At 39.8% G+C, this 15520-nt stretch overlaps 1 protein-coding gene across 2 annotated transcripts; it reads right to left on the reverse strand.

Moving 5' to 3' along the window:
• Nucleotides 1-208: 208 nt before the first annotated feature.
• Nucleotides 209-14878, reverse strand: nob1 (NIN1 (RPN12) binding protein 1 homolog). 2 transcript variants are annotated; one of them, XM_055648992.1, is made up of 9 exons: nucleotides 14728-14878; nucleotides 12230-12362; nucleotides 9726-9859; nucleotides 8630-8701; nucleotides 5984-6169; nucleotides 5521-5730; nucleotides 5228-5325; nucleotides 1311-1455; nucleotides 209-553 (listed from the first exon to the last, which is right to left on the reverse strand). In XM_055648992.1, exons 1-9 carry the CDS (start codon nucleotides 14785-14787, stop codon nucleotides 287-289), a joined length of 1305 nt encoding a protein of 434 aa, XP_055504967.1. In that variant the 5' UTR covers nucleotides 14788-14878; the 3' UTR covers nucleotides 209-286. The 2 variants fall into 2 exon arrangements, with proteins under 2 accessions (XP_055504967.1, XP_055504966.1); XM_055648991.1 differs by having other exon boundaries at nucleotides 5975-6169.
• Between the last annotated feature and the right edge of the window lie 642 nt (nucleotides 14879-15520).

Below are 15520 nucleotides of genomic sequence, written 5' to 3' on the forward strand. Positions count from 1 at the left end.
ATATTAATGTGATAAGCATCATGCAGTTGGACAGCCAAATCCTCTTCCCTAGTAATACGTGTAAATATATTCTTTAGTAAACAGTTTCACATAAGGGGTTTCTAGTTTATAACAGCTTGTGTAAATAATTCAAAGAACCATTATCTAAAAACACATTCAATAATGAACACTTCAATAACTTCTGATGAATTTACATGATACACACATACTTTTATAGCTGAAATGTTTAATAAAAACTCTAGTAAGCTTTTGAAAATTGGGATGACACAGCTGGGAAGAAAAATATTTATTTCTTGGTACATTTTTTTGGTGCTGCATTTGGGTTCAACCTCCTTCTCCCACCTCCTGATCTGCCGTCCCGAATGTTTAAGTGAGCAGCTCTGCTGTAGATATCATTCTCCACAAACGGGGACACCCCAGCAATGTAATCTGGGTCAAAGACATTCGTCTTCTGTCTCGCTTTCTTGGATAGTCGTTGCTGAGGGAAGTTCTGGTCCTCACTCAAATGCGGATTACTGGCATGTTTCCCACCATGTGGTAATGGCAGAGGGTGCTATTGGAGAGGGGGGAAATATATCATTTCACTCGAAGAATTTTAAGTCCAGAAATGTAAATGGATCATGTTAAGTAAGGAAATCACAATTATTTTCAATTTATGATCAACCATGATTTACCAAAGAAAATATTAATCTTTAAAAGGAACAGTTTGTTTCATCAGATGCAAGACACTCTTTCCCTCAAATATTTTTAAACATATTTTTCTATATAGCTTTACTACATTCCACAATAGCATTTATACCACACTTCAAAAGAGTTATTGTATACATTGTTACAATCTTCCCTTAAAGAAATGGTGCTGTTAAATAGTACTCCATCATCTCCCCTCTCACCTCCTTAAGTCACCCTCATTAAAAGGCACAAAGTGGAGGAGGTGAAATTATCAATTATACCATTTAGTGCACTACTGCTTTTCCCATTGAGTTTAATGAATTAACTCCCCACCCCTAAACCACTTTCATTTATGGTAGAACGCACCAGTTTAAACTATAATGTAAAAACAATTTGTCTAATTGACCATGTACTATGGAATATTAACAAATGAAATGATCAATCCTGAAATATTGTTTTAAGGCAACAATGACAAGCTGCAACTCAACATCCATGCACCACTTTTAAATATGCAAACTTTTATCTTTGCAATTTTGTATAACAGAGTATGTTACAAGTAATTATCGAGAGATAAATCCCAAAATGTATGCAACATCTCAGCATATTTCAGACTAAATAGTACAAAAGAATAGTGATATTACCCGTAGACCTCGTGGATTTAGCACTTTGGGGTTTTTTGAGAAGTGGAAGTGAAGACTGCCATCCTCGTTCACAGTGACTGCTATCTTTTTTAGCGTCTTGTTACCACAGTTTGGGCAGAATTTCTTATTCATATTAGTTGTGGTCCTAGTTAAACATAAGCAGAGATAAGATTAGTGCACAATTTTGACATTCGATTATCTTCATTGTTCCTTCATATTTACTAATAAATTAATTGAGCATTATATTGAGCAGAGCCAAAAGAGATGGGGGAGATATTGAACAATTCTTTTTCTTCAGTATTCACCAAGGAGAAGGATATTGCATTATGTGAGGTAAGGGAAACTAGTAGAGTAGCTATGGATACTATGAGGTTCAAAGAGAAGAAGTACTGACAATTTTGAAAAATATAAAAGTGGATAAGTCTCCAGGTCCTGACAGGATATTCCCTAGGACATTGAGGGAAGTTAGTGTAGAAATAGCCGGGGCTATGACAGAAATATTTCAAATGTCATTAGAAACGGGAATAGTCCCTGAGGATTGGCGTACTGCGCATGTTGTTCCATTGTTTAAAAATGGTTCTAAGAGTAAACCTAGCAATTATAGACCTGTTAGTTTGACTTCAGTGGTGGGCAAATTAATGGAAAAGATACTTAGAGATAATGTATACAAGCATCTAGATAAACAGGGTCTGATTAGGAACAGTCAACATGGATTTGTGCCTGGAAGGTCATGTTTGACTAATCTTCTTGAATTTTTTGAAGAGGTTACTAGGGAAATTGACGAGGGTAAAGCAGTGGATGTTGTCTATATGGACTTTAGTAAGGCCTTTGACAAGGTTCCTCATGGAAGGTTGGTTAAGAAGGTTTAACTGTTGGGTATAAATGCAGGAATAGCAAGATGGATTCAACAGTGGCTGAATGGGAGAAGCCAGAGGGTAATGGTGGATGGCTGTTTATCGGGTTGGAGGCAGGTGACTAGTGGGGTGCCTCAGGGATCTGTGTTGGGTCCTTTGTTGTTTGTCATGTACATCAATGATCTGGATGAAGGTGTGGTAAATTGGATTAGTAAGTATGCAGATGATACCAAGATAGGGGGTGTTGTGGATAATGAAGAGGATTTCCAAAGTCTACAGAGTGATTTAGGCCATTTGGAAAAATGGGCTGAAAGATGGCAGATGGAGTTTAATGCTGATAAATGTGAGGTGCTACACCTTGGCAGGACAAATCAAAATAGGATGTACATGGTAAATGGTAGGGAATTGAAGAATACAGTTGAACAGAGGGATCTGGGTATAACCGTGCATAGTTCCTTGAAGGTGGAATCTCATATAGATAGGGTGGTAAAGAAAGCTTTTGGTATGCTAGCCTTTATAAATCAGAGCATTGAGTATAAAAGCTGGGATGTAATGTTAAAATTGTACAAGGCATTGGTGAGACCAAATCTGTAGTATGGTGTACAATTTTGGTCGCCCAATTATAGGAAGGATGTCAACAAAATAGAGAGAGTACAGAGGAGATTTACTAGAATGTTGCCTGGGTTTCAACAACTATGTTACAGAGATAGGTTGAATAAGTTAGGTCTTTATTCTCTGGGGCGCAGAAGGTTAAGGGGGGGACTTGATAGAGGTCTTTAAAATGATGAGAGGGATAGACAGAGTTGATGTGGACAAGCTTTTCCCTTTGAGAATAGGGAAGATTCAAACAAGAGGACATGACTTCAGAATTAAGGGACAGAAGTTTAGGGGTAATATGAGGGGGAACTTCTTTACTCAGAGAGTGGTAGCGGTGTGGAATGAGCTTCCAGTGGAAGTGGTGGAGGCAGGTTCATTGGTATCATTTAAAAATAAATTGATAGGCATATGGATGAGAAGGGAATGGAGGGTTATGGTATGAGTGCAGGCAGGTGGGACTAAGGGTAAAAAAAGTTGTTGGGCACGGACTTGTAGGGCCGAGATGGCCTGTTTCCGTGCTGTAATTGTTATATAGTTATATTTCTCTATTGCATGATTTTCCATGTTGCTTTGTGGTTGTATTATTAACTTACTCACACAGACTGAAGACTTAGGTTTGATTCCAGAATGCAAATTTCAGCCGTGCGAGGTGTGCAACAATTAACCTTAGCAGCAATAGAATAAGAAGATTTTCCAATATGAAATGGATGAATATGTAAATGGGTGTTTCCGTAAATACAGCACTCAGTAGAGAAACTGAAGGTCTCCAAACTTCCAGGTTATTTTCCTGTTTTTTTATGTAATATTCCCATTGTTTCATATCCTGTATTTTTAGTAGTCTAGATCATGGTGTATAGCCAAAATAATAAGATGAAGCAAAAGTAAATATATCTGTTTTTACAAAAAAATATCAGATGTGTCCCTGTGTTTTTTTTTGCCTTTTTTTGTGACATTTTGCAAGCAGGATTTCATCAAATCCTTAAGCTAATTTATACCAGAAAGATTACATTAATTTTGCAATTAAAAAACTCTATACAAGCCAAATTCTGATTATGATTTTTTAATCATTAATCACACAATAAGATGGTTTTCTGATGCCCCGTTTTTGCACTGGTCCATTTGGTCCCATGTGTAATGTTTGAATTAAAAGCAGAGTAACTGTTTTTATGTTTATTGTGGTTTTTTTTTAAATTGTTTATATTTTGTGTTTAAGCTTTCCAGTGAAATACTTAATAATGAATAGAACTTAAAATCATGAAATAAACATCAAGTTTACTCACCTATTTTAGCCATTCTCATTCTGTAATTCCTCCTATTGAGTAACGTTGTCAATGCTATTTATAGCGCTATGTGTTTTTTTTTTGCACTCGTCACGATTTAAAAAAAAAAATTAAAACGCGATTATAATGACCTTGGCGTGAACCACGGGCCTCGTGGTGGGTTAGGTACCGACATTTAGTAAGGGAGCTTCAAAATCAGTAAGTGTCCCATATGTCTTATAAATAGTTTTTTTTCGTGTTTTTCTCCAAATTTTGAAAGTATTACATTTTGGTCAGGTTTTGGTCGATTTTGATCACAAATTAGCTCAAAGAGGTCATAGGTAGGCCCATTTTTAATGCTGTGGTATTTCATTACGACAATAACTTTCAAATTTGGCCACCCGTGTCACAGGTTGGTACCTTTATTTACGGAAACACCCAAATCTGAAAAGTCAGCAATGAATATAAGAGCACAAACATGTCTGATATGAAAGATGTAAAAAAAAAAACACTGTGCTCTTTGGCTCGGAGCTTGAACACAATATAGGACCAATAAGGCAAGTGGCTTTGCAGTTATCTCTAATATTCATGCTCATTAATTACTGGATACTGCCCCTGAGCCCCAGGAGAATAGAATGTTTTCCCCTTGTTGGGATGAGAATTACAACTCAATTAAATGGATGTGGGTAAACCGGACTGGTTGGTGTATGCCATGACATAACATCATGCAGGCAGAGTGGTCTATAATACTGGTGTTGGATTCTTATCTCTATTTCAGATATGCTGAAGGTTACTGCATTCTATCAAATTAGCGTGCTTCCAATTCTATGCTCCTCAGATTCTCAAAATGTATTTATTTTCTCTCATGTATTACTACATACTAATATCACTTTGGCTACTTAATCAATTTCTTATTCTCACTGACAGCCTCTTATGCATCTTTTACCTTGCCTTTTTTTTTTATAATTATGAAATTTCTCCCAGATTCTAAATAGGGTTCACACTTAATGATATAATGAAAGCAGGCATTTTATGTGGTAATCTCCAATTACTCCTCGATATCCCTGGGTTTTTTATGCATCCCATTTTTAGTTTCAGATACTTCAAAATATCAACAATGTATATTAATACACAAGTAAAAACAGAAAATGCTGATCAGCCAGCATCCATAAAAATGGAAACCAACCCCTTTGTCATTAATACTCACTTGAAACATGCATGACAGCGCAGAATGTAGTTCCTTGCTTGCTTTATAATCATTCCATTCAAAGAAATAACATGAAGCCCCATCTGAATAAGGACATTCTAAGAAAGTAAAGCAATTGCAATTAGCACTTTGCATTGTTCTAAATCTCTGCGATTTGCAAGAAAGGCAAACGCAGCAGTCAATTTACATATTGCAATATTCCATGTGGTCAGAAAGAATAATGTGAAATAAATTTATAGATTTTAAGTGACAGCAGATGATGGATTAGAAGATCCCGAATCCAGATTTGTTACCTGCATAGCAAAATCTGTGGTCATACAGCCAACTTTGATTTCCGCCGTTGTCTCAGAGCAGCCCATATCTCGATAAATCTGCTGAATGTTACTTGGTGTTATCCACCCTTCATTGTCATCCTCCACATCCTCCTCCTCTTCACTTCCAAGTGCCTCTTCTTGGTCCTGGTTCAATGGTCTCTCTCTTGAAATGCAAATATTCTCTTTGTTCTGTCAGTTTATGAAAAGAAGTAAAATGTTACAATTAGAATGCCCAGAATTATTTTCATTGCCTTGAAATTGACCTGGTTGATAAAGTTGACCTATATTTTCTCAACTTGTCCATGCATTGCTTGTATATGCTAGAGAGAGAAAACACCCCCCAAAAATACTCCGAATGCTCAAAATGTCAGAATTAAAAATGCCACAAATGTAAATGTTTCAAATTCATAATCCAATAATCAATAAAACTTACATTACTTGCAAGCAAATCTTGGAGATCATCTTCAATATTTGGTAGTGGGTTTCTCCAGAACCGAAAGGCACCAAATTCTGATAAATCAGCTTCTTGAGACTCACTAGAATGTCCTGTTCCGGTAGGATAACCTGGCTCCTCTGAGCTTAAAGGACGTACGCAATCTCCTTTTGTGACATCGCTCTCAGAATTCCGCTTCATAAAAATAACAATGATTTTAGATTTTTTTCTTACATTGCACAAACTTACATGTGTTTCTGAATTATCAAATACCTTAAACTATAGGTAGCATTCAATAATAAAATCTTTACTTGACTTGCATTGACCTCACAAGGCATGTTAAATCACTGATGTACAAAATACAACATAAAGTCAAGACATATATATATTTTAACTTCATACCAACACACCCAATTCATAATTTCAGTGAGAGATTGAAGTTTCAGATGAAAGACTAGAAAAAGAATCCGAGCCATTTCCACCCTCCTCCCACCTTGACACCAGGCAACAAAAGCTAAACACGTGGGCCAGATCATACTGGCTGTTACCTGTGGTCCTGAAGAATCAAAAGCAAATAAAGACCAAGTCTTAAAAAATGACCAGGGGAGCAAGATCACTGTGATGTTGCTACTCAGTTTCCTATGGTAGAACATACTTACTGACCCAAAGATGATTGACCAATGGTTCAAGGAACTACCGCATCCCAACAAAGGAGGAATCAAGAGGTAGGAACAACTAAATGTGTAGGAAGGAACTGCACATGCTGGTTTAAACCAAAGATAGACACAATATGCAGGAGTAACTCAGTGGGTCAGACAGCACCACTGGAGAAAAGGAATAGGTGACGTTTCGGGTCAAGTACCTTCTTCAGACTGAGAGTCAGGGAATGACTCTCAGTCTGAGGAAGAGTCTTGATCCGAAATGTAACCTATTTCATTTCTCCAGAGATGGTCTGACCCGCTGAGTTACTCCAGCATTTTGTGTCAATCTTCTGTAGGAATGATTAAGATTGATTGCGAGGGATATATTATCTACATCCCTAGGATGGAGTACAGATCTTGCCAGTTATGGTGCCCTGTCAGGACTCTTGGAGAAAGGTTGGAAGAACATAAAGATGGGGCTTAGAACCTGCAGCTAGCCTTATGTTCTTCCAACCTTTCTCCAAGAGCCCTGACAGGGCACCATAACTGGCAAGATCTGTACTCCATCCTAGGGATGTAGATAATATATCCCTCACAATCAATCTTACTCACAACTTGTTCCGCCCTCACCACCCTCAATCCTCGGGTCAAGTGGAACATGCAAATCAGACCTTGAAACAAAGGTGAGCTAATTACCATCAAGGAGGAATGCCATGGCCTCAGGCACTGCCAGTATTCCTGTGCAGCATTAGGGCAACACTAAGTAGACCTATGGACCAAAGTCCCTTTGAAGTAATTAATGGCAGGCCTATGTCCAGCCACAAAGTATTGATTTGCTAAAGGTTGATTGTCACCTGGAGAGTGGCACATTAAAATATTGTCAAATTCTTACAAACAGCTGTCAGTTCTGCTTCCCAACAGGTATTGGCAGCCTGGGGTCACCCACCAGGGGGACACAACATTGTCCTCAGAGTTTGGGTCTACATGAAGAAACTACAAAAAGAACCATTGAGTTCTGCGTGGGAAAGACTTTTCCAGGCGATGCCTACCACCCAAGCAGTAGGTAAGGTGAAAGGAAAGCCTGGAACCATGCCTCCTACATGGAATGAGCTTGGTGAAGCTGTGACTTGTTGCAAGGGCAACTAATATAGTCTCAAATAATGATTATAGCAGCTGTCTTTCTTTTAAACCTGTAGAGCCCAGGGCCAACAAACAGGCGTACGGTCACTGAACCTTGGGTAAGGTCCAGCCTAAACCAGTGGAATTGATAAAACCAAGGCAGAATTTTGAACAACAAGCCCTTATTAGTATGAAGACAATGAGATAATGCCAAGTATCAGGACAAAAAAGGGGACACAATCTGGGTGATTGGTTTTAAACCAGTAAGAAGCACAGCAGAGATTGATAGCCTAAATATCTTCTATAGATAAGAAACATCGTTCAACTGTTTTCTGTAGACTTTTAGCTGTGTTCTGCAGGTCCTTTAGCTTGCCTTGGAGGATTTGTTCTCTCTCTCTCCTGGAAATGTAACAACTGCAAGCCGTGAATAAAGAAATCTTGAAATCTACCACCAAACTGAGTGTGATTAATAACCACGTTCAATCTCAATCACAACTCCATTCATCATCTAATGTCATCTCATTTGTTATTTGAAGAATCCTGTGTATAAATAAATTGTCATATTTATCACAAGAATGACTACAGTTCTTTTCTGTTAGAAAATCTGGCAATGGAAAATTCAAAAGCAATATTTATGAAGCTGACCATCAACTGGTAGTTCCACTACCCTCAAAAGACACAAAATACAACAGATGCTGCAAATACGCAGCAAACCAGGCGGCATCCCTGGGAACAGAATTGTTGTTTAAGGCCAATGGCTTGAAGAGAGATCATTGATCTGAAACATAACATTTTTCCCCACACAGTTGCTGCCTGACTGTTTCATGTTGTTGCTCAAAATAGAACTTAAATTCTTTACAATGTTCTAAACCATGTATTTTTAAATTTTGTTTACCTTAGATGGCAGATGAAAGCCTGCCAGGTTGATGAGTGACTCAGGGTGTCTTAAAGTGCTGCTCACTTCAACCTAAAAAAAAGCAAATTTTGATTTTTTCCACAATGCTTCTACCTCATAATTTCATTACACAAAATAATCACTGGATTACTGATGAGATGTGCATATTTTGAGGAAATGTGTGTTTTAGGCAGGATACAGGCTGTTAATATATTACCTTGCAAATAACCAAATTGTATGTAACACCAGTGACTTCTATTAATCCTCTTATGCACACTCAATAGGAGCAATTTTATTCAGGTTGGGACAATTCAGGGATATTGTTTAGGGATTGTTTAGGGATACTGTCGTGATGTCTAGAGCCAGGGGTCACACTCGCAGATTAAGGGCTGACCACTCAGGACTGCGCCGAGAATAAATTTCTTCATTTACGAGGTAATAAATATTTGAAATAGACTACCCAAGAGGCTGCGAATCAATAAAATTGCTCGTATTGAATGTGCATAGAGGATAAATAAAAGTCACTGGTGTAACATAAAATTTGGTTGAGAGACAAATCTCCTTGAAAAAAGGGGATAATGGAAGCCCATTTTTAGTTTGTTTTCTGGTCACCAGAACAGGTCTTCATGACAAAATACAATTATATTCTATAAATATGGCTAGATTTCTGGGGCATTGAGGGGTATTGAACCTGGGTGCCTTATAATTTTGATCATGCTGCAGAAGGTCAATGATGGGTGATCAGGTGTTCCTTTCTTTAGCTGGCATTTGATGTAATATTGATTTCCACTTTTCAGCACAAGCTTGGATGCTGAATGGATGTCGGAGCAGGTGGGCAAGAATGGCTTTACTGCATCACAACATATTGTACACGCTCAAATTCCAGTGTTTAATGTTTTAGGTACAACCCTTACTAAATGTAGAAACCTTCCTCAATAATAAAAAATTCCGCCCTCGGGGAATTGAAACAGGATATCAATATCAACTTACCTACACAATGAAAAGTCCTGTTGTACAGCCATGGGCATCTGATCACAGTTGCTTTTTCGACAATAAAGAACCCAGTAAAATAAATTGAAACTACTAAATCACTTACTTTTTGTATAGGTTCTTTTCTCAAGTGGCCAGCTCCCACAAACTCAGTTTCAAGTTGACAGGTTAGTGCCAGAACTTTAATGTCAGTTGCTGACAGACTGGGGTAGTCACCAGTTTTCTTTGAAAATTCAGACACTATGAAAAATATAGTGAAAATTTAAAAAATGGTTTAACTATCTTTGAAATTAGATTTATGAACAAACTTATATTAATAAAGTACTTTAAACATCCTCAGTGCTAACCCATGAATGATTTTGAAATACTGGCAAAGCGACCAATCAATTCCCACAAGGAGGTGCCACAAACATAAATAAGACATTTGTTTTTGTCACATAACCCCAGGAGATCCCTCCTGTTTAAAGTCACACGGGATATTTTACATTTGCTGAAACGAGAGGTTGACTTTGCTCTACCTTGACTACAAAAAGCTCTCAAAAAATGCAGCACTGCCTCAATGTTACAATTTAATGTTTAGTATTTCAACATCTGAATTCACAAAGCTGAATCAAGGGGCAAGACATAAACCAATAGCCTACATCATTACACATATATTCTGTTATAATTTAATCTCGCTATCATTCTGTGAAATCAACAATGCGCTCCTTCCGAGGATGATGAGTTGAACAGATCGCAGCGGTGGTGTAACCATTGCACCAGCAGTACCAATTTGTTTCTGCTTCTCTCATTATAAAGGCGAGTTTCCAATAGCCTTTTTCCTTTTTTTTTCTTTGCCCAAATATATAATATTGATAATGTACATGTTGTTTTGAATTTGCACTATTAGTAAGTTCACACCCACCATCCCATTTATTACTCCCCCCAAAGAGATCATACTTTACTACAGCGAAGAAACAGAGCATAGATTTTAGTTTTTTACACTAATACAGTTTACAGAAGCCAATTTAGAAAGAAACCAGGCCCTTCGGGAACCCACCCAGGGAGAACATAAGAATTCCATACGACAGCAGATCAGGATCAAACCCATACACTAGTATTTTATCCTACAACACAATTATAGAGACTGGGTTTTTACAGAAGTCCAATTTACGTACTGATCTTTGACAGAATGGACAATGGGAGGAAACCAGAGCACCCGGATGAGGGGGAACTTCTTCACCCAGGGTGGAGCATAAGAATTGGAGGCAGGTTCATACAGACAGCACCAGTAGTCAGGATCAAACCCAGGTCACTGGCGCTGTAAGGCAGCAACTCCGCTGCTGTGCCACTGAGTCGCACTGATATCACAACCATACCTCATCCATTGATGTTTTACATTTTCCTAGCTAGGCCAATAATTTGTCTTCAATTCCACAAATTTATTTTTTATATAAATAACATCCATAGCTCCTGATCATCACTTACATCATTCTGAAGAAAAATTCAACAAGCATTGTCATGCATAGATTACCCCTTTAGAAAGCCTCGCTAGTTCCATCTAGGAGTTTCAAAATATTAATCAAATTTGTCTTTTAGTTTAGACACGAGTACTTTGCTAGTAATAGATGTTTATCCTACATTAGTTTCCTTGTGCATGCAATCCTCTGCCTCTATTAAAAATATTGACACAAAATAATTGTTCAGTTTCTATTTTCAATAGACTATCCCATTATTAGTTTACAAGGAACTTGCATTGCACCCATTCACCCTGCTCTTCCCTAATATACCCATTATTGATATCTCTTGGAAGTTTAGTTTAGAGATACAGCATGAAACAGGCCCTTAGTCCCACCAAGACCGTGCCGACCAGCGATCACCCCCTACACTAGCACTATCCTGCACACTATCGGGACAATTTGCAATCTTTAACAAATCCAATTAACCTACAAACCTGTACATCTCCCGATCACGAGGAGAACGTACAAACTCCGTACAACTCCGGATCAAACTCGGGTATTTGGTGCTGCGAGACAGCAACTACCACTGCGCCATCGTGTCTTTTCATATTTTCTTTTTGAGTTTCTTCTGCAACCATATTCTTTCATGATCTGTGTTTGTTTTTTGCAATTTGTATCATTTTGTTTAATGTTATTTTATTTTGTTATTGATCTTTTTGTAGTAAATAGAAATACTGTCCTTGGGAATGTAACTGCTTTTATGACATTAAAGCAATGATTTTCTGTTGTTTCACTTGCTGAAATATTTGGTTGGTTCACTGTCAATGGTATTGGTCACATTGTTGGAAGTCATCTTATCAAAATGCATTTGTTTCACATGTTCCATCTTGAACTGTCAGATAATAACTGCATCCCAGCTAAATTAAAAAATAGCCACTGTGCACTTCAACATAACTGGTTCATTTCAAGGTTATTGAATACATGAAAAGCATTTAGGGAGACATCTGGAAATATGATTGCAAGTTACTACTGCACAGATATCAATTTTGTCTAATAAACATAAAATTAAAAAACAATGTAATGCCAGCTTTATAAGAAACTGATTAAAGTTTCATACACATTTTTAAAAATCTTTAAGCCAAGTGAATCACTAAGGTGAAGTAAAACTTACCTTGTCTGATGTATTCAGGAAATGGCTCTTTGAAATGGAGCTGGTATGGCAAAACTGCCAGCCTTTGTTTTGTTTCCTTATCCCTTATTTCATTTACAACTTCTTTTAATGTGTAAATATTTTTTCCAAACTCCTTTTAAAACAAAAAGCAATAATGTAATAAAATCTTAGCGATCACTGTTAATGTGATAAAATCCTGGCCCAGATTGAAAGAGACCAAGCCAGTAGAAAATCTTTATACCCCTATGTCCACTCCTCAATGAATTCATGATGTTGAGATCTTCTTCCACTGCCTTTGCCTCCAGGCCCATTTCTCTAGCAAGGAGTCCTTGCCTCCCAGTGATGAACCCTTCTCCAGTCTCCAACATTCTTCCTCCACCTGGACTCAACCTGCCTTCCACCATCTCTGGCCCTTTTTATTTCTACTGCCAGTGCGACATCAACCGTCTTGGCTTCACCACTTCCCTTACCCTCTTCAATCTCACCCCTCTGAATGCCAAGCCTACTCACTGCACAGTAACAATCCCAATATTGTTAGCAAACCTACTAACAAGGGAGGTGCTGTTGTAGTCCGCCAGGCTGCACTCTATCGTGGTGAGGGACCGCATCAGCTCTGGGATACTTCCTCATGCCTACCCCTTCACCATGACCTTACAGACAAACATCAGGCCACCATCTCCTTCAACATTACCAATCTCATCACCTCTGGTGATCTCTCCCCCACATCTCCAACCTTATAGTTCCCTATCCCTGCACTGCCCATTTCTACCTCCTTGTCAAAATACACTAGCAGATAGACTGTGGTAGACGCATCGCTTCAGCCTGCTCCTGCCACACCAAACTCATTTCCAAATACCTCAATTCTATGTTGCCCTCCCTGTGCTCCCCCCCCCCCTTCCACTGCCTCCCGCCCCCATCCAGTCACTTCAGATCTCCCATGCGCTTAAAAACTTCAGCAACGTTCACTTATTAGAATCCCATCACCTCATCTTTACCATGGGTACCATATCCTTTACAACTCTATCCCCCACCAGCAAGGTCTCAGGGCTCTCCGGTTCTTCCTTCAACGACATCCAATCAGTTCCCCTCTACTAACACTCTCCTCAACAAATTCACTTTTGACTCTCCTCACGTTCTTCATCAAAGTTGTCCCCATGAGTAATCACATGGCCCCAGCTATGTCGGCCTTTTTGTTGGTTATGTTGAACAGTCCTTGTTCCAAACATACTCCACCAACTCTTTCTCCACCACAGCGACAACTGCATTGGAGCTGCCTCCTACACCCGTGCAGAATTCATTGCTTTAATCAACTTTTCTACGAAATTCCCACCCTGCCCTCAAATTTCCTTGGACTGTCTGACACCTCTTTTCCCTTTCTCGTTTCCGGTCTCCATCACAGACTATCAACTGACATCTACTACAAACTCGCTGACTCCCACTGTTAATTTGACTACAGTTTTTCCCACTCTATGCATGGATACCATCCCTTAATCTCAAGTTAGAGAACGTTCCCTTGTGTACGTTGGAATGAGGACATGGTCTCCATCGCATCTGCTCCCTAATTGAGGCTTTCCACTCCAGGACATCCGAGATGTCCTCTTTCTACTGTAAATGTGGTATCCCTCCAGCTGCTGTGGATGGGTCTTCAGACTGGGTCTGAAGAAGTGTCTCGACCCGATACATCACCCATCCCTTCTCTCCAGAGATGCTGCCTGTCCCGCTGAGTTACTCCAGCATTTCGTGTCTACCTTCGGTGTAAACAGCATCTGCAGTTCCTCCCTACACATTGGATGTAACACCGGTCCCTATACCTCTTCCCTCGACTTCATTTAGGGACAACCTTCCAGATGAGACAGATTGGCATGCACCTTTTCAAACACCCTTTACTGCATTCGATGCTCCCGATGTGGCCTCCTTTACATCGTGAGACCAAGCATCGGCAGGCGACCATTTTGCTCTCTCCGCCATGGTCTGCTGGATCTCTCCCGGTTGATAGTTTTTAATTCCTCTATCCGTTCCCATACGATTTTTTTTTGCGCTCCCTGGGGATAAATCGCTCCCACAGCCAAGACTGCGGCCCGGGTAACACTCGAAGTAAACGGCAGCCGTGAATAAAACACCAAAAGGCTGGAATAACTCAGCAGCTCAGACACATCTCTGGAGAACATGATGGATAGACGACGTTTCAAGTCGGGACCTCTCAACAGTCTAAAGAAGGATCCCGACTGGAAATGCCACGTATCCGTGTTCTCCAGGGATGTGTAGGAAGGAGCCGAACATAGACACACAATGCTCAGCGGGGACAGGCAGCATCTCTGGAGAGAAGGAACGGGTGGCGGTTCGGGTCTAGACGCTTCTCTCTCCAGAGATGCCGCCTGAGCCGCTGAGTTACGCCAGCATTTTGTCTTTGACTTAAGACCCGGGCATCTGCAGTTCCTTGCACCCCTGACAACCGACAGCGCTTCTTCCAGAAGAGAAGACGAGGATGTGGTACCGACCTGCAGGGGAGCGTTTTTGAGGAAAGCTCCGGCGTCCGCCACAACATGGTCCGCCGCCATCTTCCCCACTGCCACTGCCACTGCTGCTGCCGCTGTCCAACCACGAGCAACGTTACATGGAGCTCTTCACTGCACCAACCCTGCTGCTGGTTGGCCAACACCGCACCCGGACACCCCAATGCAAGACTGACACAAAACGCTGCAGTACCTCAGTGGGTCATGCAGCATCAAAGATCTTATAGCATAAGATCTTTGGGCAGCATCTCTTCTTCTTCTTTGGAGTTTTACGGCAGCCGGCATCCGCAATGTTGCATTGCTGCCACCAAAGATCTTATAGCATTATAGGATCTTTGGCTGCCACCTTCTGGCTTCATTCCACAGTACTCATGACATTACATTATATCCTTTTTATAAGCCCAGAGGCCCTCAAGAAATCAAACAACAACTCTATTCCTTTTCCTTTCCCTCCACACTCTAGAATGTTCTTTACTGATATTTCTGTCAATCCAATTTTCCTCATTTCAATGATCATAAGGCCTCTTTCTGTCACATATCTCCTACATGCAATTAGGGCATGCTGAACTGTTTCTGGCTGATGGCATTTCTCACACAGCCCAGTAGGGTGTTTTCCCAATATTTTTAATGTGCTGTTCAGGTGAGTGTGTCCTATCCTCAATCTTGTTAATACTACTTGTTCCCTCCTGTTCCCCCCTCTTCTTGCTGTAATGCTCACTCTGTTTTGTAGCGAACAGAGGTGTCTCCCCTTTGTCTCCTGTTCCCAGTATTGTTGCCA

The sequence above is a fragment of the Leucoraja erinacea genome, chromosome 17 (assembly GCF_028641065.1).
Source record: "Leucoraja erinacea ecotype New England chromosome 17, Leri_hhj_1, whole genome shotgun sequence".
NCBI lineage: Eukaryota > Metazoa > Chordata > Chondrichthyes > Rajiformes > Rajidae > Leucoraja > Leucoraja erinaceus.